The sequence below is a fragment of the Hyperolius riggenbachi genome, chromosome 8, assembly GCF_040937935.1.
Source record: "Hyperolius riggenbachi isolate aHypRig1 chromosome 8, aHypRig1.pri, whole genome shotgun sequence".
Lineage (NCBI taxonomy): Eukaryota > Metazoa > Chordata > Amphibia > Anura > Hyperoliidae > Hyperolius > Hyperolius riggenbachi.
The window spans coordinates 132,283,738-132,308,148 of NC_090653.1; the positions used below are offsets into that span (position 1 = coordinate 132,283,738).

Consider the following 24,411-nt stretch of genomic DNA (forward strand, 5'->3'; position numbering starts at 1 on the left):
TACTTCTGAAATCTGCGCCGCCGCCTCCATGCCGGGTCTTTATCGGCACCGCCTCCCCTGCCAGAATTCCGCCTTTCTCCTCCATCTCGCTGGCGCTGTGTGTGTGTGATGTCACGCGTAGACTTCGGCGCAGCCAGCGGGAACAGAGGCAGCACATCCATCACGCTTGGCGGGGGGGAGGAGCTGACCCGACGACGTGCGACCCAGAGGCAGCCACACCCTACGCAGCCATTACTGCCAGTCGCTCCGGAGCGCAGTAGTGTAGCAGCAGCAGTGAGTGAGAGCCCGTCGTACTGCCGCCGTCTGTGGTAACTTCAGGAGGTCACTCCAGGTCCAGTCCACTCTCTGGTCAGTTCAGTTGTGGGGTGGGTCGGGACTGGGTCAGTCAGACTCAGATATACAGTCACTGGTCAGTTCAGTTGGGGGAGGGTCTGGGTCAAACAGTCACTGGTCAGTTCAGTTGGTGGGTCAGTCACTGCTGGTCAGTTCAGTTGGGGGTGGGTCAGACTCAGTCACTGTTCAGTCCAGTTGGGGGTTGGTCAGTCTAGTCTAGTCACTGGTCAGTTCAGTTGGGGGTGGGTCAGTTCAGTTGGGGCTTGGGGTGGGTCAGTCGCTGCTGGTCAAGTTCAGTTGGGGGTGGGTCAGTCACTCACTGGTCAGTTCAGTTGGGGCCCACACTACTGGTCTAGCCAGCCTAGGCCTAAGCCAGCAGCAGTGAGTGAGTGCCGTACTGCCGCTGCCCGCCCGTGGTCAGGTCACTCCACTGGTCAGTTCAGTTGGGGGTGGGTCAGTCACTGGTCAGTTCAGTTGGGGGTGGGTCAGTCACTGGTCAGTTCAGTTGGGGGTGGGTCAGTCACTCAGTCAGTCACCTCACCTGGAGAGTCCCTGTCCCAGAAACAGGCAGAGAGCCAGCCAGAGGCACTGGCAGCCGCAGCCAGCTAGCTGAGCTAGGCCTACAGCCACCAGGCAGCACGCACAAGCTACCGAGAGGCAAGAGAACAGCCACTGTCAGCCAGCCAGAGCTTTACACGGTGGTAAATTACACCACCACCTACTTTTGCCTGGACTGGAGTCTGGATGATTACACTGCCTGCACCGTGTCTTTTATGTAAGGTGAGCCATTGACATTGTTATTGTTTTAAATGCCCTTTACCCTCTCCTATCGCCTTTTGCAAGTAACTGGTATATATCCAGTCCAGAGTTGAGATTGCATTTGTGGGGAAATCTTATGCCAATGAGATTGCATTTGTGGGGAAATCTTCTGCCAATGAGATTGCATTTTTGGGGAAATATTCTGCCAATGAGATTGCATTTGTGGGGAAATCTTCTGCCAATGAGATTGCATTTGTGGGGAAATCGTCTGCCAATGAGATTGCATTTGTGGGGAAATCTTCTGCCAATGAGCTTGCATTTTGTGGTCGGCCGGCCCTCCACCATGTGGACTATTGTGCACCTCACCTGTTTCCCCCACCCAACAAGCAATATCACCTGCCAACCCAGCACCTTGACCTACCTCTCCACACCCTGACCTTCCGCTCCCATTATTTCCTGGTGAATGCTGGCCACTGTACGATTATTTTATGGTGACATGCTCCCCACTTTACAATTTTATGATGAAATGCTGCCCACTTTACGATTAATTTCTCGTGAAACATTGCTGCATTCGAATTTTTTTATGGTGAAATGCTGCCCCATTACAATTATTTTATAGTGAAACGCTGCCCCATTACGATTATTTTATAGTGAAATGCTGCCCCATTACGATTATTTGGCACCTATGGGGGGCCCCATCCAAATTTTTGAAGGGGGGGCCCAGTGATTTCTAGTTTTGCCCCTGTCCACTGACCGGCCTTCCCAACCCACCACTCCTAGCCATCTCCCCCTGCCCAGGAGTTTACAACCTAATCCTACCATAGTAGTCAGTAGATAGCAAGTAACAATGTTTGACTGTATGGTCTGTGTTGAGGTGGAGTCAAACATGGCAATTTTGTCTCATAATTTCTCCATAGGAGTTTGAATTGTGTCGGAGGCTTTAACCAGCTTTGGCGGGCTGTTACAGAACTTCCCACCAGCTACACTCGCAATTGGCTACCCTGCCTTCATTATCTCTACCCTGCCCTGCCCCTGCCCCACGGACCACAAACTAAGGTGGTATCCTCCTTACCTCAGTCATCAAGCTGATTGCAGAAGATGGCTAAAAGAAAAAAAGATGATCAGTATCGTACTTTTCAGCCGGAGCGGACAGAGGAATTCGCCTTTATGGAGAGAGAAGGTTCTGCAGTGTGTCTACTATGCAACGCTAAAATTGCATCAATGAAACGGTCTAATTTACAGCGGCACTTTGAAACACGCCATACTACATTTGCATCAAAATATCCGGTGGGGGACAGCAGGAAGAAAGCATGTAAAGAGCTTCTGGGTAGAGTGCAAGCTAGTCAACAGCAACTCCGTGTTTGGACCCAACAAGGTGACTGGAATTCAGCTAGCTTTGCTGGTGCTTTAGCAATTGTGAAACACGGAAAGCCATTCACAGATGGGGAGTATGCCAAAACATTCATGCTTGATGTTGCCAATGAACTTTTTGACGACTTTTTGGATAAAGACAAGATAATCAAACAAATAAAAGACATGCCTCTGTCGGCAAGAACTGTTCACGATCGTACCATCATGATGGCAAATAAAATTAAGGCAACACAAGTGAAGGACATAAACACAGCACTATTCTTTTCTCTCGCTTTGGATTCAACAGATGTAAGCCATGTATCCCAGTTCAGTGTGATTGCAAGGTATGCTGTCGGTGACAAAATACGTGAAGAAAGTCTTGCTATTTTGCCTATGAAAGGGACAACAAGAGGGGAAGATTTATACAAGGCTTTCACTGAGTTCGCTAAAGAACAAAATCTACCTATGGATAAACTTATTTCGGTGTGTACTGATGGTGTTCCGTGCATGGTGGGGAAAAACAGAGGATTCGTATCGCTTCTTTGTGAACATGAAAAGAGACCCATTCTAAATTTTCACTGCATCCTACATCAGGAGATGTGTGGCGAACAGCTTGGTGAGGTGATGTCACTGGTCATTCGGGTGGTAAACTTTATAGCTGCACGAGCTTTACATGATCGTCAGTTTAAAACACTGCTGGAGGAAGTTGGGAATAATTATCCTGGTCTGCTTCTGCACAGCAATGTGCGTTGGTTGTCAAGAGCAAAGGTGCTCAGCCGTTTCGCAGCTTGTCTGAGCGAAATCCGGACTTTTCTTGCAATGAAAAATGTTGAGCATCCTGAGTTAGCAAACACTGAGTGGCTCCTGAGGTTCTACTATCTTGTGGACATGACTGAACATCTGAACCAGCTCAATGTGAAAATGCAAGGCGTTGGAAATACAGTCTTATCCCTTCAACAAGCAGTGTTCGCATTTGAAAACAAGCTAGAACTGTTCATCACCGACATTGAATCAGGTCGTTTACTACACTTTGAAAAACTGGGAGAGTTTAAAGATGAATGCACAGCAAGTGACCCTGCTCAACATCTTGATCTTCAGCAGCTAGCAGGCTTCACATCTAATCTCCTGCAGTCATTCAAAGTGCGCTTTGGAGAATTTCGTGAGCGCACTCGTCTTTTTAAGTTTATCACCCATCCACTTGAGTGTGCAGTGGTCAGCACTGACCTTAGTTACATCCCCGGCGTCTCTGTCAGAGATTTTGAGCTACAAGCTGCTGAACTGAAGGCCTCAGACGTGTGGGTGAATAAGTTCAAGACATTGAATGAAGATTTGGAAAGACTTGCATGCCAGCAAGCAGAGTTGGCGAGCAAACACACGTGGGCAGAAATGAGAAAACTTGAACACGCGGACCACCTGATTCTCAAAACTTGGAACGCTCTTCCCATCACATACCACACACTGCAGCGTGTGAGTATTGCTGTACTGACGATGTTTGGCTCTACATATGCATGTGAGCAGTCTTTCTCACATCTAAAGCACATTAAGTTTAACCTGTGATCACGTTTAACGGATGGAAGTCTCAACGCCTGCATGAAGCTCTGCCTCACCACGTATCAACCAGACTACAAAGCCATCAGCAAAACCATGCAGCTCCAGAAGTCCCATTAATGCAGGGTAAGAAGTACTTTATTTATCAGGTGCTAATGGTAAACAATAAGTATCCAAATTCTTTTTAATAATGTTATGCAGTTGCTAACCGTTAGCAACTGCATAACAACGTTGTTAAAAAGAATGCAGACACTTATTGTAGTTTAAAAGTGTTTGTTTTGCATAAAATGTACACATTACCTTGTATTTAGTTAAACATGTTGTATGGCTCTCACAGAATTTAATTTTAAAATATGTTTATGGCTCTCTCGGCCAAAAAGGTTCCCTACCCCTGTTTTAGACCCTTACAGCTCATAAACAATCATACCCTCAGAGAGCCTGCAACAGCGCCTGCACTTACTTACCTCCCTGGGATCCTGCACTGCAATTTTCCATCTTCAAGAATTGCTGTAAACCTATATTGAGATTGCCTTCTGTCGTCATATGTCTGTTTCCATGAAAGCAGGAAGTAGACACATTGGAGTTACATGATATTCCTGGATTTCAATCAGCTTTACCAAAAATATTTTTTTATTTCGTTAAAGGTTATTTTGCTGTTGCTTATCATTTACAGCAGAGATGTTCTGAGTGTGGTCTATTGTTGAGCAGTACAATTGTGCAGTTTTCCATACGTTTGCTTCCGGTTTCCAATATATTAAATTTTACATAATAATGTGAAGTAGATGAAATGTTATTTTTTTGTGTTTTATTTGTTTTGTTTTGTTTTTTTTACTTAGGTTTCTGAAGTTTGGGAATTAATTGGAATGGACTTAATTGGTCCTTGGCCTACTACAAAAAAATGGTTATAAGTATGTATTTTCAGCAACCGACTACTTCTCAAAGTGAGTTGAGGCCTATCCTTTTAAAACAAAGTGAGCAACTTAAGTAGCACTAGCTATAATGAAAATGATATACAATCATGGCTGTCCAATACGACTTTTATCGGATCAGTGTTGAGAATTTGTGAATGAGGTAAGTTTGTTTACTGTAGATTATATTTTTAAATAAAACAATTGTGAATTTTAATTTTCTTGGCTACAAATGTAACACCTATTTTTTGTTATTTCTATGTTTACAGCTTAATTTTAACTTATGTAAGTACCTATCAATTGAGCGCATTGTAACTGCTGTGTATCATCCACAGACAAATGAATTCGATGAAAAGACAGATCAGACAATAAAAGGTACGTTTCCAGCTATTTTTTGGTTAGTTTTTGTTTTGTTTTATACAAGAGATAAATATATATTTTTTTTTTCATAAAAAGGTCTTTGCAAAAGCTGGTCCAGGATTTACCTGAAACATGGGCTGATTTCTTAGAACCAGTTCTATTTGGAATTAGTTCAAAGTGGCACTCAGTAACCAAGTTTTTGCCATTTACAATAATGTACGGAAGAGAGGCCATTTTTCCATCACAAATTCCATTAGATTTTCCAGTAAGAGTTTACTGTCAATGACGTTTTTATGACCAATATATTTTTGTGTCCCCCTCTTCTTTTGCTTGTATGTTCCCCTATGGCCCTAGTGTGTTCTTCTTCTTTCTCAGTTGAGTCTGTCCTCTGTCCCTTGTATTTCTCTCCTCTGTCCCTTATATGTTCTCCCTCTGTCTCTTTGTGTGTCTCTCCTCTTTCCCTTGTGTGTACCTTCTCTGTCCCTGGTATTTCGCCACTCTGTCCCTTCTATCTCTCTTGTATCTTTCCAATCAATCAATATATATTTTTGACCAATATTTTTCCTTTTTTCCTGGGTGGTTGTCCTTCCAAAGCAAGTGCTCCATCTTGCCATCCTGAAGTAACCAACCACAAGAGATTCACAAGAGATCTGCAAACATCAAAAGCACCAGATTAGGTAAGCAATGTTTGAGGCTTTTCCCCCCATGCTTTCTTGACAGTTCTATGGGCTGCATCAGAGTACAATTCATCTGTTTTGGCTAATTCTATCATTCAATCAGTCTAGCCTGTCATGTGAATATCTAGCCTTCCTAGTGGCTGTCTATGTTCTGTCCCTTGTGTGAACCCCACTTTTTTTATATTGTGTGTGCCCCTCTTCATCCCCTTGTATTTCCCCCTATGGCCCTTGTGTGTCCCCTTTCCATTGTGTCCTACAACTGTCCCTTTTTATGTCTCTCCTCTGTCCCTTGTGTGTTCCTGTTTTGCCCTTGTGTGTACCTCCTCTGCCCCTTGTGTTTTCTCCCTCTCTGTCCCTGGTTTTGCCCCTTCTATCCCTGGTATTTCTTCACATTTTCCCATGTGAGTTCCTACTCTGTCCTTTGTGTTTCCCCCTATTTACTTTTTCTGTCCCCCTCTGTCCCTTGTGCATGTGTGTACCTCTGTCCCGTGTGTGTGTGACCCTATTTCCCGTGTGTGTGTGTTCCTCTGTCCCGTGTGTGTTATTATTTGGATGGTGCTTGTCCAATTGTTTAGTAATTCAAAATTAGTACGGGGGCACCTCTGGCTATTTATCCTGTGGACGGGGTTATATGGGGGAGGGGATTATACATGAGTCAATCATTTTTTTTCTGGTTTCAAAAGAAAAAGTGGGTATCTCAGCTTATACGCGGGTCAGCTTATACATAGTACATTTAAGATTCTTACAGGCTCAAGATCATTGGGCAAGTGAAACTGAACATAGGCCTTGCTTTCTTAAATTTCCCTATTTCAGTTGGAAGATGTTTGAAACCCTTGATTGGATCATATTAGAATGAGGTTACTGAAAGGTTATTAGATTAGCACTAGAGAGACTGCAGTCACTAGCACAGTCTCCCAAAAGTTCTCATTGCAGGAGTGTGCATGCAAGTCTATTAAAGTAACATTACAGGAATTATGAAATACCATAGCTCCCTGCATTTTCCCCAAGCAGTATCCCCCATAAACAGTAATCGTGTGTTTAGGTGCTGACAAATACCTTATTTTCACTGGTAAAACCTGCTCTTCCTTCTCCCACCTGTTCTAGAGGTCAGGTGTTGCATATTTAACCTCCCTGGCGGTAAGCCCAAGCTGAGGTCGGGCTATGCCGCCGGGAGGCACCGCTCAGGCCCCGCTGGGCCAATTTGCATAATTTTTTTTTTGTTACACGCAGCTAGCACTTTGCTAGCTGCGTGTAACCTCCGATCACCGCCGCTACCCGCCGATCCGCCGCTATCCGTCGCGCCGCAGCCGCCCCCCCCCCAGACCCCGTGCGCTGCCTGGCCAATCAGTGCCAGGCAGCGCTGTGGGGTGGATCGGATTCCCCTTTGACGTCACGACGTCATCCCGCCCCGTCACCATGGCGTCAAGCCCTCCAAGAGATCCCGTTCTTTGGGGGGATCCAAGAGATCCCCCGTTCTGGGGGGATGCCGCCGAGCAGCGGCTATCATGTAGCGAGCTACATGAAAAAAAAAATGGAAAAAACGTATTTGCTGCCCCCTGGCGGATTTTAATAAACCGCCAGGGAGGTTAAAACATCCTGTCACCTTCTGCATCTATGGTCCATGATGCCAATCACCCTCCCTCCTGCAGTGATTAATGGAGTGATGATGTGACCATGGTTGTTACTTGTGCTCCCTCCTGTAGTGCCTTGTAGGTGAAGGGGCAGGTCTGTCTCTCAGCCCCTTATAGCAATCATTTTTGCTCACCACTGTTACTCATTATTATGACAGCTTGCACTCCTTTAGGAAAGAATACAGTGACAACAGGGTGGGAAACAATAACCACTGCGACCCCTGCAGTCATGGCCTGTACTTAAAGTAGACCTGAACTCAGAACTTCCTCTAAAAGATAAGCCGATTTGGCTCCTGTCCACGTGATCACTTGAGCCAATCCCATTGGCTTACATTGATGGACAGGGTCAGGAGCCAATGAAAGTGGCTTCTGACCGGCGCACAGAGCTCCACCGTCATACGGGGAGAGCGGAGTGACCGGCAATAGCGGCGGGTATATGCAACGATTTGTCGGTAAGTGCCGTTTTGTGATACCAGCAGTTTCAGGGGTCAGCGACTGCTGGAACGCAAGGGGTTAAGGAGACTCTGACCAATGGGTGATCATGCCTTGTTTTTAATTGTTTTTAAACTATCATGATAGGTCAATAAACATATACTTTGCAACATCACACAGTAATTCCAGTTTTATCATTAATTACTATTAAGAAGGAACCATTGCTTTTTTGTTTGTTTGCAATGCATTAATCTTGGGTCGACGACCCTGTTCCTTCCCTATTTTACCTGTCCCCGTACCATGGGAATTCTTTAATATGGCATATGTGCTGGCTTCTTTTGCTTTCCAAACAGTGTGAGTTTATTTTTACCTGAGCTATCATTTTTACATTTCAAAACTTACCATAATGACTGCAACAAGATCAAGTATCCCATGACCTCAACATGCCTACCCCATGGGGTAAATATACCATGTGCTGAGAACGATGGTTGTGAGTAATTATCAGTTTTAGGAAGCTTTGCAAACTCTGTAGGTGCTTCTTAGAGCACTGTGACTCTCAAATATCATCCAACACAACAGCCCTCTCCAGTCTAGGCCTCCTCATTACTCATTACAGGTCAAGAAATCAGCCTGTCCCAGTACAGAGGATGATCATTTTAATGAATGAGCATTGTTTGTGGGTTTATTACCAGTAGATCTAGATCAAAAATAGGTTAAATATTAATTACAGATCTTTGTCTTTTTATTCTGAATCTCCCGAGTCACCCGAGTTTTATGTTGATAAATGGCATGGACAATGGAATACAAAGGGAGATCATTTAGCTGAAATTGAATTTTCTGCAGCCTGCAAACTGGATGTGGACTAGCTGATTATATTCAATTGAAGATGTATTATGGTTGATTGATTACGTTCATGCATGTGACATGCACAGGCTCCAGTTTATCATTCCTAAGATATTACAGTAATAGATACAGCGACTGTGACCCAAATTATTTTGCTTTGCTTTGCATTGTGAGACCCTGGGGAGAGTTGCCGCATGCTTTCCATTTAACAGTTTCATGGCTAGAAATTCTATATAGAAGGCTTCATCATAGGGTATATAATATAGAGAAATGAGAAGTAGCGAGGCACTGCTGTTGTAAAAGCCCTTTATTCCGTACATGTACATGGTTTGCCTCTGAAGAAGCAAGGTTAGCCTAGCAAAACAGCTGTAAGGCCTCATCACCCCCACTGCTTGATACCATTGTGTCTACCCAACCGGAATAAAGGACTTTTAATGCAGCAGTGCCTCACTACTTCTCATTTCTCCATGATTGCTACTGCATGAGAGCATTCTGCAGGTGGCCCACACTGGGCAATGCTTCCGTGCTGCGTACTGGTGCTGGTGCACACTGTACTCTTCACATAGGGTATATAATATATTGAAGCAAGAAGTTTTAAATGATACCAAATCTGAACTCCCAGTTGCTATACACTTTCATTCCAACGGACACGGCATGTATGATCTTCGTGTCACTGCCCTGAAGGGTGGCTTCAAAACGTCAAATGATCGATTAATAGCAGAAACAAAATTTATAAATTGGTTCAAAGATGTGGACAAGGGCTTGAATAAGGACAAATCTTTTTATATAGGTATGAGGCTGATGATATTTGAACTCTTTCTCAGCCTATATAGCTGAACTTATGAACTCAGAATTTACGATATGGCTCCTTTTACACTTGAACAACAAAAAACGAGTGACCGCCACTCAAAGAATTATAAAAGTACAAAACTTTATTGGTCAATAACTCTTCCAAACCCCCAGCTGTTCCCCACAATTCAAACCTCCCCCCCCATAAAAAACTGCATAGGTTATTCTTCTAGGACGCCGCCCTCCTCGTCTGGAGAGGTCCCCATGATGCTCTGTTGGAGTTTTTGGGGGGACTAAATGTAAATTCTAGGAACTTAAGAGTGACCTTCACTATAAGTATGGAAAAAATTTCCTTTTTGGATTTGGAAATAAGAAAGGGAAATAATAGACTCGAGACAGTTTTGTACAGAAAGAGAACAGCAGGTAATACTTATTTACATGGAACAAGCTTTCACCCTGAGAGTCAGAAGTGGGGGATACCCTATGGCCAGCTTGTACGGGTCCGACGGAATTGCTCTAAAGATGAGGAATTCCAAGAGGAAGCGATTAAAATGTGTGACCGTTTCAGAAAAAGAGAGTATCCTGAATATGTTCTTGAAGAGGCCTTTGAAAAAGCCTCGTCCCTTGATAGGGAGGAATGTCTCAAAAAGAGGACCAGGAAAAGGGGTGATGACAAGGTTAGGCTCGTCACCACTTATGGTTCACACTGGCCCCAATTAAGAAGAGTATTACAGAAGCACTGGCATGTCCTGAGTTTGGATCCTGATATACTCAGGGCGGTGGGTCCATACCCACTTCTGACTCCCCGAAGGGCACCAAATTTAAAGGATACATTGGTTAGGGCCGAAGTGTACTCTAAAAGCACTAAGAAAAATGATGGACGGGGTTTTTTAGGTCCAATACCAAATGGAATGTTTCCCTGTGGCTCGTGTATACACTGTAAGCTAGTTGAGAGAACAAAAACTTTTAAGAATGCCAAAGAAACTAGAGAATATGAGATACAAAGTTTTATCAATTGTAAATCAGAGGGAGTAATTTACATGATTATGTGCCCATGTGGGCTTAAATACATAGGAAAAACTAAGAGAAAACTGAAAGAACGCATAGGGGAGCATGTTACCAACATCAAAGAAGCAGATGAAAAAAGTCCTCTGGGTGCACATTTTGCCTTGTTTCATGATAGAAATCCAGATTGTTTGCGGTTCAAGGGGATCTTAAAACCCAAAAGGAATAAACGAGGGGGTGATCACGAAAAATTACTATACCAGATCGAGAACAGGTGGATTTACAATTTGGGAACATTAATTCCAAATGGATTGAATTCAGATTTAAATCTAGTACATTTTCTACCTGCATATAAGAAATAAATGAGTGGTAGGTGAGAAACTGAATGTGGATTGCTGTGAGATCTGGAGTGAAGTGTTCCCCTTTAAGGCAGCATCAAAAGTCGTTTAGAATGTATGTCGGTTGCATGTAAGAATTTGTGGAAATTATTATGCAAAACGACATTATGGGACTATGGGGTCCTATGATCAAGGATCCCGTCAAGATGCACATGAAATCTGAAAAAGTGTAAGTGGTAATCTGATGAGCTATAGCAGATGGATATATCGGTATATTGTATGTACTTCCCTGCTATGATGAAAACGAGGCATAGTTACAACAGAGTGAGCTCTAGTAATGTGAAGAGGAGGATCGGTCCCGTGTGTCAGAACGAGGCTTGGTTCAAAGTTACTGCTCAAAAGAGAGAGCACGCCCACTGCCTTTCATCCACAGCAGCATCACACTGAAGAAGCCCACGTGATGTGGGCGTAACGCGTATGTGGGCGTGGCTAACTGCAAGAGGTTGATGGGACGCTCCTTTACCTCATGGATGCCGCAGGATTAATGTCCGTCCGCTGGGCTGCACAAACCAGGTACCTGGTGCTGCGGGACGCCGCAACACATCCATGAATACTCCCTCACTTTGAAGCAACAAGGTAAAAGCTTTTGTTAGACGTTTGGTGGCCGCGGTGAAGAGGACTCCCCGCTTTGAATGACTGTTACTGTCACATGCTGACTGGGCTTGGCTGCTAATTGATCTTACAGCCGCAGGCTGTCAGTAAGGCGGAATCCGGCCATGAAGGCGACGTAGAGAGAAGGACCTTGTTATGCTTACTAAAGTTTACCTGGGGGTTTTGGGTGAATTGTTGAAGATCCAGGTACCAGATGAGTTGATGGTTTCAGTCCAATGGAAGTGGGCAACCCTTTGCAAAATCTCAGTTTCCACGGAATGTCAGTCTTAAGATCGGCCGATCTGGATTGTGTGTGTGTGGTGTAACTGATGATGGATGTGAGGTTGGGAGCGCTCCTAGAAGAATAACCTATGCAGTTTTTTATGGGGGGGGAGGTTTGAATTGTGGGGAACAGCTGGGGGTTTGGAAGAGTTATTGACCAATAAAGTTTTGTACTTTTATAATTCTTTGAGTGGTGGTCACTCGTTTTTTGTTGTTGCTAATATTGTTTGGTGACCTGCCTTCCCCTTAATTGGGTGAATTAATTAATTAAGGACCTGTGCACCAGATTACTATCCAATTTGTAGAATCCACAATTTCTGTGTTGAACGGTCTTTCTAGGTCAATTGATTACAATTCCATCTCCAGCCTCCCACTGCAAACCTTGTAAGGGGTTCACACCAAGTTTTTAATTGTTAGTGTTGAGTGCTCTCTCTCTGGGTTTCACAATGGCATACAGATTGGGGACTGAGATCGACTCTGATATCTCCTCAGCGTTTAAAGAGACATCTGAGAATGATCATGATGAAGTACAGGAATTGAAAAGATTGTTTAGAATACACAAGAAACTCACTCTAAGACATTTAAGGCGGAAGTGGAGTATAAGCACCACACAATCGTATGTTGATAAGGGGGTGGTGCCATGGGGTATGAGAAATAGATTTGTTCCAGCTGGTCATCTTCAAAATCCACGATTTATGACCAAATGGAAGGCTATGGCAATTGCCTCCGATCTCAATGTGATGAAAATCATGATTGAGGAAGAAACAATACAATTGGAGAGTTTACAATCAGAAATAAAAGAAAGTGTAGCGAGGTTAGAATGTTATCGGTCACACAGTGATTTTGAACGTTTGAATGAACTGGTTAAACGAGAAGTTGAACTAACTCAAAAACGGATAAAATTGGTGAAACAAGCTAAATTTCAGATTGATATCAAGGAATGGAAGGAAGGAGAATTTTACAATTGCAAGCCAGGTCGGGCAAGATCTAGATCTAGGGGTAGAAGTGGAAAAGATACAGAAGATGAAGATAGCATGGGTGGGTCTCCTTCCTCTTCTGGTAAATCTGTCCTTTTTTTAGAGGACGAGGAGGGAACAGAAGAGGAAGAAGAAGACGAAGAAGAGGCCCAAAAAGCAAACAACAACAAAAAAATAGTCAAAAAGAAAAAGAACATAGATCAAAGAGAGAATACCCGCAGAAACCCCCGGCAGAGGCTGGACAGGGACCCCCAACCAATCCTGAAAAAGAGAGTTCAACCATACAGAAAGGGGAAGAGAAACAAAGAGTAGAGGAACAGACCGTGGCTGGTTATGAAGGTGAAGAGGATAATAACAATATTTTGAATTTGAGTAATTTTCCGCTGTCAGAACATCATGTCTCAGTCCTTAATAAGGGACTATCTTTTTCCCCAGTGTGTGGAGGTGATCCCTTTGACACATTTAAAGACATTCAATTCTTTTTACGGCGGGTTTTGTTCAAAAAAAATGTTTGCCGGAAAAAATGAAAAGTTTCCTTCGCCAGAAGAACCAGCTGAGGCAGGTCCTAATACTAGATCGTTGGATGATAGAATCTCCCTAAGAGATCTTGAAACCCTCCTTGATGAAGGAGGTGACTGTGTGACAGCTCCCCCTGGTGGTGGTGTTGCCTATACTGACCTGAAAAAGATGTCCAGGTATATGCCTTCTCTCTCCATGAATAAGAGTGTACAGATCTTTTCTGACTTGGTCAGTAGAGATCTTGGAAAAATCTATTGGGGAAGTCGGTTTGACAATCTCTCCCCACAGGAGAGACAGGCATTGCTTGAACTCAAGGAGGCTGAGGACATCATCATCAGGGGGAGTGACAAGGGGGGCAACATTGTCTTATGGAGTAAGGAAGCTTACTTTAAAGAGATGAATAGACAGTTGGGGTGCAGTGAGACGTACACCAGACTAAGGGAGAATCCTTTTCCAGATATCATTAAAAAGAGAGATAAAATTCTGAACATAGCCCTGTCACAAGGAGCAATTTCTGCTAGTGAGTACCAGTTTATGAAATTGGATCATTACAAAATACCAGTTCTGTACCTAATTCCAAAAGTACACAAAAATATGGAATGCCCTCCAGGCCGCCCCATTGTGGCGGCAATTGATGGCCCGCTGGAAAAAATCGGGACATTTATTGATGAGAATCTGAAGGGATTGGTGGAGGAATTGCCCTCCTTTATTAGAGATACCAGAGAACTGTTAAATTTGATCAAGGACTTTGAAGTGGAGGACACCGACTACCTGGTGGGGATTGATATCGAGTCCCTGCATACCTCCATACCCCATAAGGTGGGTGTGGAGGTGGTGAGTTATTTCCTTGACTCATACAGGGGCTGGATGGGCGAGAGAAACCGGGTGGTCGTTGATCTTTTACAGTTGGTGTTGACAAATAATTGTTTCCTAGCAGATGGGGTGTTGTATCGACAGACGAGGGGGACGTCGATGGGGGCCGCGTGCGCACCGGCCTATGCATGTTTGCATCTCGGAGCGTGGGAGAGGCAGGATGTCTATCGCCGACCGGCTTTTGGTGCGCACGCGGCCCTCTGGCTTCGTTACATTGACGACGCCCTCCTCGTCTGGAGAGGTCCCCATGATGCTCTGTTGGAGTTTTTGGGGGGACTAAATGTAAATTCTAGGAACTTAAGAGTGACCTTCACTATAAGTATGGAAAAAATTTCCTTTTTGGATTTGGAAATAAGAAAGGGAAATAATAGACTCGAGACAGTTTTGTACAGAAAGAGAACAGCAGGTAATACTTATTTACATGGAACAAGCTTTCACCCTGAGAGTCAGAAGTGGGGGATACCCTATGGCCAGCTTGTACGGGTCCGACGGAATTGCTCTAAAGATGAGGAATTCCAAGAGGAAGCGATTAAAATGTGTGACCGTTTCAGAAAAAGAGAGTATCCTGAATATGTTCTTGAAGAGGCCTTTGAAAAAGCCTCGTCCCTTGATAGGGAGGAATGTCTCAAAAAGAGGACCAGGAAAAGGGGTGATGACAAGGTTAGGCTCGTCACCACTTATGGTTCACACTGGCCCCAATTAAGAAGAGTATTACAGAAGCACTGGCATGTCCTGAGTTTGGATCCTGATATACTCAGGGCGGTGGGTCCATACCCACTTCTGACTCCCCGAAGGGCACCAAATTTAAAGGATACATTGGTTAGGGCCGAAGTGTACTCTAAAAGCACTAAGAAAAATGATGGACGGGGTTTTTTAGGTCCAATACCAAATGGAATGTTTCCCTGTGGCTCGTGTATACACTGTAAGCTAGTTGAGAGAACAAAAACTTTTAAGAATGCCAAAGAAACTAGAGAATATGAGATACGAAGTTTTATCAATTGTAAATCAGAGGGAGTAATTTACATGATTATGTGCCCATGTGGGCTTAAATACATAGGAAAAACTAAGAGAAAACTGAAAGAACGCATAGGGGAGCATGTTACCAACATCAAAGAAGCAGATGAAAAAAGTCCTCTGGGTGCACATTTTGCCTTGTTTCATGATAGAAATCCAGATTGTTTGCGGTTCAAGGGGATCTTAAAACCCAAAAGGAATAAACGAGGGGGTGATCACGAAAAATTACTATACCAGATCGAGAACAGGTGGATTTACAATTTGGGAACATTAATTCCAAATGGATTGAATTCAGATTTAAATCTAGTCCATTTTCTACCTGCATATAAGAAATAAATGAGTGGTAGGTGAGAAACTGAATGTGGATTGCTGTGAGATCTGGAGTGAAGTGTTCCCCTTTAAGGCAGCATCAAAAGTCGTTTAGAATGTATGTCGGTTGCATGTAAGAATTTGTGGAAATTATTATGCAAAACGACATTATGGGACTATGGGGTCCTATGATCAAGGATCCCGTCAAGATGCACATGAAATCTGAAAAAGTGTAAGTGGTAATCTGATGAGCTATAGCAGATGGATATATCGGTATATTGTATGTACTTCCCTGCTATGATGAAAACGAGGCATAGTTACAACAGAGTGAGCTCTAGTAATGTGAAGAGGAGGATCGGTCCCGTGTGTCAGAACGAGGCTTGGTTCAAAGTTACTGCTCAAAAGAGAGAGCACGCCCACTGCCTTTCATCCACAGCAGCATCACACTGAAGAAGCCCACGTGATGTGGGCGTAACGCGTATGTGGGCGTGGCTAACTGCAAGAGGTTGATGGGACGCTCCTTTACCTCATGGATGCCGCAGGATTAATGTCCGTCCGCTGGGCTGCACAAACCAGGTACCTGGTGCTGCGGGACGCCGCAACACATCCATGAATACTCCCTCACTTTGAAGCAACAAGGTAAAAGCTTTTGTTAGACGTTTGGTGGCCGCGGTGAAGAGGACTCCCCGCTTTGAATGACTGTTACTGTCACATGCTGACTGGGCTTGGCTGCTAATTGATCTTACAGCCGCAGGCTGTCAGTAAGGCGGAATCCGGCCATGAAGGCGACGTAGAGAGAAGGACCTTGTTATGCTTACGAAAGTTTACCTGGGGGGTTTGGGTGAATTGTTGAAGATCCAGGTACCAGATGAGTTGATGGTTTCAGTCCAATGGAAGTGGGCAACCCTTTGCAAAATCTCAGTTTCCACGGAATGTCAGTCTTAAGATCGGCCGATCTGGATTGTGTGTGTGTGGTGTAACTGATGATGGATGTGAGGTTGGGAGCGCTCCTAGAAGAATAACCTATGCAGTTTTTTATGGGGGGGGAGGTTTGAATTGTGGGGAACAGCTGGGGGTTTGGAAGAGTTATTGACCAATAAAGTTTTGTACTTTTATAATTCTTTGAGTGGCGGTCACTCGTTTTTTGTTGTTGCTAATATTGTTTGGTGACCTGCCTTCCCCTTAATTGGGTGAATTAATTAATTAAGGACCTGTGCACCAGATTACTATCCAATTTGTAGAATCCTTTTACACTTGATCAGCTGCGTTTGGCATGCGTATGCGTTAGTACGCGTTGGTACGCGTTTTTCCCCCAAATGTAATAGAAAACATATCCCAACATGTTGCCATCCGCAAAAAAGAGTACAGTACTCTTTTTTGCAGATGCCAGCGGATGGCATAGGTTTTCTAATACATTTGGGGGGAAAAACACGTACCAACGCGTACCAATGCAGCGGATCAAGTGTAAAAGAAGCGTAACTCTGTGTCAGTCCAACTTCCAGGTCTGTGAGCATGGAGTAAACAAGGATCCTTATCTCAGCTAACAACCTCTTACCCCATTTAAATGTTGTGTTTCAATTAAGGCATCTTAATGACATGTATTTATGCTTGAAAAAATCTATTTTCCCTTTTGATGTTGCATGTATATAGCTTTCTATACCATCAGCCTGCAAACTAACAGGATGTAAGCCCGACGAAGGCTGCAAGACCGAAAGCTTGCTTATTCTTATTCGTTTTAGTTAGCCAATAAATGGTATCATCCTGATTTAAAAATTCTTGCTTTTACTGATGGCTAACATGGTACAATACCCTACTGCTACTAATATATTGAAAAGTGTGCTGTTGTGACATAATATTGTAATGCAAGTCAGCAGCATGGAAAGACAAACCACCTGATGGTGACCAATGCACTGGCTAATAACAATAAAGCAGATAAACTAGTTTTTAAAATAGTTTTTATAGCAGACACTCTGCAGCAAGCAGGCACAGTATAAACACGTTGTCCATATATAATTGTTAATATTCACAGATGCTGCACGGAGCAGGTCAAATTTGATGTGCAGAGCCGCCACCAGCCGGATGGAGGCTGAGTGACGCTAGCTGCAGCACCATACTTCTGACTGACATAGGAGGGAGGGATAAGTGGAGCGGTGCATGGGGACATCTGTGGGTGCCCACCTCTCCCACATAAGGTGCATGTAGACAAGAGCCTACAGTGCCTTATGGGAAATCCGACTTTTGTGACTGCTTTATATTACAATGTAACATTTATACCCATACTGTTGTGCTTGCTCTGTTCTCTGCTAGGCAGCATGTACTGTACCATAATGAGGGAAGTGGGAGGTAGAACAGAAGATACTACAGAGGAATAAGAAGCAGAGATGTATGTTCAAACACCAATCAGAAAGTCACTATCATAAACGATCTTTCAGATTCAAAAATCTCTCTTCTGCATTTAAGTTAAGACTCTGTGGTCTTGATGGAAATGTCACATGGATGGCAAAATTTAGACAAATACTTATCATAGGCTGATGTAGGCTCACAACAACAATTATGGACCGGCAACCTCCATAGATAACTTTGATGGGAACAAAACTACAGCAACAAACCACTTGGAGTGTTTGAGGTTAGTCAACGTTTTGCATGTTAGGGATGATTCTTACTCACTCTGTTGGTATGGTGTTATCATTCAAATGGACGTGGGGGTCATTCTAGATCCACCCCCACCCTACAAATTTCAGAGAAATTATTTATGCAGAAGCCTGCACCCAGTCAAACATGACACTCACCCATAAATTGTGATGTGGCACTAGTAACTGGTTTTTGGAGTACCCCATGGCAATTAGCATGTTTCATCACCACATACAGCAGATGACTCTGGACACAAACCTACAAACATGCCGGATTCTGCATTCTGCTGAGGTAAAATCCAAATAGTTTAACTCATTTTAAGTCCTTCCATACACCCTGTATCATGCCTGGAGAGAGAGTAGGCATGTTCCGAATCAGGATGGTACAAATGATTTAAAGAGAACCCGAGGCAGGGTTCTGACAATGCAATCCACGTACAGAGGCTGGGTCTGCCTATACTGCCCAGCCTCTGTTACTATTTCAATCCCCCCTAAGTTCCCCCTGCCCTCTGCAATCCCCCATAAATCACAGCCGTGCTGTGCGGGCTGTGTTTATATCTGTACTGTCACTCTGCGTGCTCCCCCCGCCTCCTGCATAGCTCCGGTCCCCGCCCGCATCCCTTCCCTCCAATCAGTGGGGAGGGAAGGGACGCGGGCGGGGACCGGAGCTATGCAGGAGGCAGGGGGAGCGGCAGACTGACAGTACAGAGATAAACACAACCCGCTGTGACACACTGCGTGTCGGCAGCGCGGCTGTGATTTATGGGGGATAGCAGAGAGCAAGGGGGGCTTGAAATAGCAACAAAGGCTGGGCAGTATAGGCAGACCCAGTCTCTGTATGTGGATTGCATTGTCAGAAGCCCACCTCGGGTTCTCTTTCAAGAGAATTTGTACTCTAAAATTCTTACAATAAAAAGCATACCATTCTATTCATTATGTTCTCCTGGGCCCCTCTTTGCTGTTTCTGCCACTCCCTGCAATAATCCTGGCTTGTAATTGCCAGTTTTAGGCAGCATTTACAAACAAAATACATGGCTGCTAACCAGCATGTGATAGGCTGAGAGAAGCTCAGTCTGTGACTCATGCAGAGCCTGGAGGGGGCATGGAGAGGGTGTGTATAACTTCTACCTATCACAGCAGAGCAGCACATTCCTGCCTGAGCCGACAAAGCTGACAAAGGATAGAAGATTAGATTATATAACAGAGATAATACAGCCACTGTGCAACTAGGAAAGGCTGCACTAAGACAGACCACATTAGAACAGGTATAGAAACGTATAGGATAGAAGAAATAAGGCTGAAAATGTTGTTATGGAGTCTCTTTAACCTTCTTTCCAAAAGCAGCTTTCAATACATACAGAACATTCAAGTGATTTCCCCTCACTGTGTTCAGCACAACCAAGTTTTAACTCTGTACAAGGTACTGTATGGCCACCAATTAGTAATTTTGGTACATGGTTGACAGAAAGGAATTAGAAGAGAATGTTTTTTTTGTGGAAAAAGTTCATTTCTTTCTTTCATTAAATCAGCCATTGTTAGTGGTTTCATATTGTCTTTCATTGTTTTCTTTTCCCTTCAAAACCAGAGTTCTATTGCACTATCAAGATTTTCTAAGTTATAAAACTCACAGAAACACTGAGACAAGCTTATGCGCTTTGGGTCGTACGGAAGAAAAGTGCTTTACAAATGTTTTGTTGTTGTTGTACATTGGTTTTGTAAACATTGGTAATTTTTACCAACATTTCGTGATTCATCTTATTTTCTGCCATAAAATACTCTCCGGAATATAAGATGCACCTAGGTTAGAGGGTACAAACCAGGGGAAAAAATGTATACTAAACCTGGTGCGTCCATGTTTTAGGACAATTTTGTAGATGTTCTCCCCCAATTGGTGTCCCCCATGTGTCCTCCTAGATGTCCACTTCTGTCCCCAGGTGCCCCCTTCTGTCCCAAGTTGTCCCCTTCTTTCCTCTCTGGTGTCCCCCTCTGTCCCCACTCCCCAAGTGTCCCCCTTTCTGTCCCCAGGTGTCCCCTTCTTTCCTTCCTTCTGTCCCCAGGTGTCCCCTTCTGTTCGTCCTTCTGTCCACCCAGCTGCCCCCTTCTGTCCCCAGGTGCCCCTTTCTGTCCACAGGTGCCCACCCTTCTGTTCCCATATTTTCCCTTCTGTCCTCCCTTCTGTTCCCTGTGTGTCCACTCTGTCCACATGCCTCCGCTTCCTTCCCCAGCTGCCGTCTTACCTACTCCAGCAGCTCCCGCAAAGATCGTGGACCTCTTCTCCCTCCATTGTTGGCTTGTTCTAATGACGTGATCAGTACAAGCCGTTCACTAGAGGGAGAAGTATGGAGGAGAAGAGGTCGGCGATCTTTGTGGGAACTGCTGGAGTAGGTAAGGCGGCTGCTGCTACACTCCAATACATATACAGGGGGAGCGGGAGACAAGAAGAAGGGAAGCGGGGACATGGGGAGGAAAGCGGAGGTGCAGGAACAGAGAGGGCACACAGGGACAAAACACAGGACAACAAAGGGAAACCCCAACGTGTCGGCGGTTCATATCAGTGGACATTCATAAGTTGGGGATTCCCTTTATTGGCCGTATAAGACGCTGGGACTTTTTTTCCCCACTTTTTGGGGAGAAAAAGTGCATCTTATATGGCGCCAAATACGGTAACTACTATGTGTCTTTCTCTTTCATCTGCAAACATTGGATGGTATTTGTTCCATCTTCTGTATTCACTGCCTTTGTGGGGAGGATACTGGGAGAATTCCCCACTGATTTCTATCTTAAATGAGTAATGCCATTTATAATTTAGCTGCTTACAGCATATCTCTTTTTTTGTAGCAGGAAACTGAAAACCTGCATTATGGCTTGCGACAAGGAATGAAATGCTTAATAAATGAATAAGAGATGAGATTACAAAGACCCATGGGTAATGTTATTAGGTAAATCAATAATGTATTTCTTGTGAACACTAATTAAGCGGTGAATCATATAGTAATTTTTTTAACAAGCTGCAGGCAAAAAAAGTAAATTAATCATACACTGTATAGTGAGAGGAATTGCTGTAGTGGGATAATACAATATTAAAACTAAACTAGGGTCTTAGCAACTCTGAGCCTAGATTATAGGCAACCTGAGAAAAAAGGTGCACGGTAATTTGGGAGCCCAGAAATAGCCGATAGAATATTGGTATATTTACTGACTTTCTACTGTTTCAGTGCTGATGACGATAGTAAAAGATCAGAAATAGATACCAATATTTTACTACAGCCAGTGGCATAGCTAAAAAGCCATGGGCCCCTGTGCAAGTTTAGAATTGCCCATCCCCCTAAGCATGCTATAGATAACAATTAATACAGCCTTTCAAAACCTGCCAAGGACAACCACAGAGTCAGAGGTGCAAGAAGATGGGAAACTGTATGTTGATGATCGCTCCTATTCAAATCAACTACAAAAGTGAATATTATCAGTACAGGACCAATAAAGAGCTAATACTGTGTTTGGGGGGTGGGCCCCTCAAGGCCCCTCTAGCCCAAGGGTCCCAATGCGTCCGCTACATCTGCACCCCTTATTGCTACGCCACTGACTACAGCTAAACCTGACCCTATTCTCACACTGAACCCTCCCTTTACAGATGCCTAACCTTAACTACTCCCCCTGGATGTCTAACCTTAACCCCCCCCCCCAAGCCTAACATTAACCGACCCATCAACAATCCGCTGAAGAAACCCAGCAAATTTTTTGGCGCCGCCATATGTGTCCATATAAATAGCAGCCATGGGGGAAAATGTGGACGAAAATCAGGACAGCTCACCATACATGCCTGCTCCCCCCGTTTCTCATATGTGCTTTGGCTCTGGTATGCATTAACCCCTTAAGGACCTTAGGCTTACAGCTTCCCAGTGACCAGGCTATTTTTTACAATTAAGGCCACTGCAGCTTTAAGGCCTCGCTGCAAGGCCGTACAACTAAGCACACGAGTGATCTCCCCCCCCGAGCTTTCTGTTGGTGGGCTGTGATCGCTCCCAGAATGTTTATTTATTTTTTATAAATGTACATTTTATTTTTAAATAAAGTTAAAAAAAATTTTCCCACCTGCCAGCCAATCACCATGATCAGCTGTTATACGCTTCAGCACTGTACAGTGTTATTAGACTGCGGCTTCTTTGTCTAACAGTCTCCTAGCGCCGGTCGCTGCTGGGAGACTGATGACGGAGTAGAGCTCCGTCATTCAAGCGGAGATGCGCGTGCATCTGCATGCACAATCTCTTGCAAATCCCCGCCCTCAGGACTTGACACCAATTGGCGGTCCTAGGGCTGCTGCCACGGTCATGCCTGTCGGCGTGATGCGGTCATTAAGCAGTTAAAGAGGAACTGCACCGAAAATAATGCAATGAAAAAAAATATTATTTTTTACAATATTACTTTATGAATAATTTTTTAGTCAGTGTTTGCCAGTTGTAATATATTTCCTCACCCTAATTATATATAGATCCTATGTGCATGATATGAAAGTGAGAACACCTCTCACATTTTTGTAAATATTGTATTATTTCTGTTCATCGGACAACACTAAAGATATGACACTCTGATACAGTGTAAAGTAGTCAGTGCACAGCTCGTTTAACTGTGTAAATTTGCTCTCCCTTCAAAATAGCTCAACACTTTTTTTCTTATTATTTCCATTAAATGCAGTTAGAACAAAATAATTCTTAGCAAAAAATGACACCCAAAGTAGAAATATACCGTATTTTTTGGACTATAAGACACCCCTGACCATAAGACACCCCTAGGTTTATAGGTCAAAATCCAGGGGAAAAATATATATACTAAACCTGGTGCATCTATGGGGGCATCTTGTGGATTATGCACTCTTTGTACCTCATGCCCTCTTGTACCGCTTGTGTCTCCCATTTGACCTCCTCTGCCCCCCTTCTGTACTCCTGTGTCTGCCTCTGTCCTCCTTGTGTCCTCCTCTATGCTCCTTTGTGCCCCACTTTTGTCCTGCTCTATGTCCCTTTGTGTCCCCCTGTGTCCTCCATTTGTCCCCTTGTGTCCTCCTCTGCATAGGCACAGTACAAGGAGTAAACAAAAAGACAGATTTACAGTTGTTGCGCTTTTCTTCAATTGAAAGTTGGCTGCAAGAAAAAGTTGTGGGTTTGCTCCACCCCCACCGATAACTGACCAATTAGAATTATATATACTTTTCTGCGCCTGATGAAACCATATAAATTCCAGATAAAATTATAAAAGGTTTTATTATAAAAGGAGGAACCACCATTTGTTGATTTTTCAATTAACAAATTACAGTACACACTTCACACACTCCGTGTCAGACATCCATACACCTGATTCTGACCGCCAATCTGCACAAAAGCCAGCTCTACTGATAGCCCCTTTAGCAATCATCAGCCGCCCGTATATGAGCAGACAGCAATAAAGATCCGGTGAAGTAACGCTGCACTTACGGAAGTCCGTTTGGAAATGGCACTGCAGTGTTTGTATTTGTAAAAATTCCACAATTCATATAAAATATATTAAAAGCAATTGATCTCTGTCCTTTTTTTTCCAAAAGAACTTAAATGACAGTTAAATTGATTTTGCAGGTCTGCACTAGAGGATTCGCTTGTGACAGACTCCTGCACTGTCCTTATCTAGGTCACTCACGTATCTCCGTCCGGTGATGTGGAGAAGGGAGTCCTTCAGATTGTTAGTGGGCTTTCAACAGACTTGCCGGTCCCGGCCGTGGACACTTCCCAAGTCTGGAGCCGCTCAAAGTCTTTGATCGTAACTCCGGCGTGACCGGAAATCTCCTGGTGACGTCACCACACTGTTAGACCAATCAGGGCCAATTTGTTAATTGAAAAATCAACAGTACAAGGAGTCCCGACATAGCAGCAGGTTGGAGGTTCGTATTGGCAGACATTCACAAGTCAAGAACTCCCTGCATTTGGACTTTAAGACATAGTGACTTTTTTCCCCCACATTTGAGTCTTATAGTCCAAAAAATACAGTAGTTATAGGCAAATGAATGGAAGGAGTGCTGAAAGGTGAAAATTGATCTGGTTTTTAAGGTGAAAAGATAGGGATATAGAGGCTGCCATATTTATTTCCTTTTCACTACTTTGGCCTTTTGGGCGTATAGCATACGCCCAAGAGGCCGCATGTGCGCTCCCGCGGCAGATC

The 24,411-nt window shown here is 43.9% G+C and overlaps 1 protein-coding gene across 1 annotated transcript; it reads left to right on the forward strand.

Annotated features, from left to right (window-relative positions):
* Positions 1–2,190: 2,190 nt before the first annotated feature.
* On the forward strand, positions 2,191–3,999 carry LOC137527399 (general transcription factor II-I repeat domain-containing protein 2-like). Its single transcript, XM_068247912.1, has one exon. The coding sequence runs from the start codon at positions 2,191–2,193 to the stop codon at positions 3,997–3,999; it is 1,809 nt and encodes a 602-aa protein (XP_068104013.1).
* Positions 4,000–24,411: the final 20,412 nt, after the last annotated feature.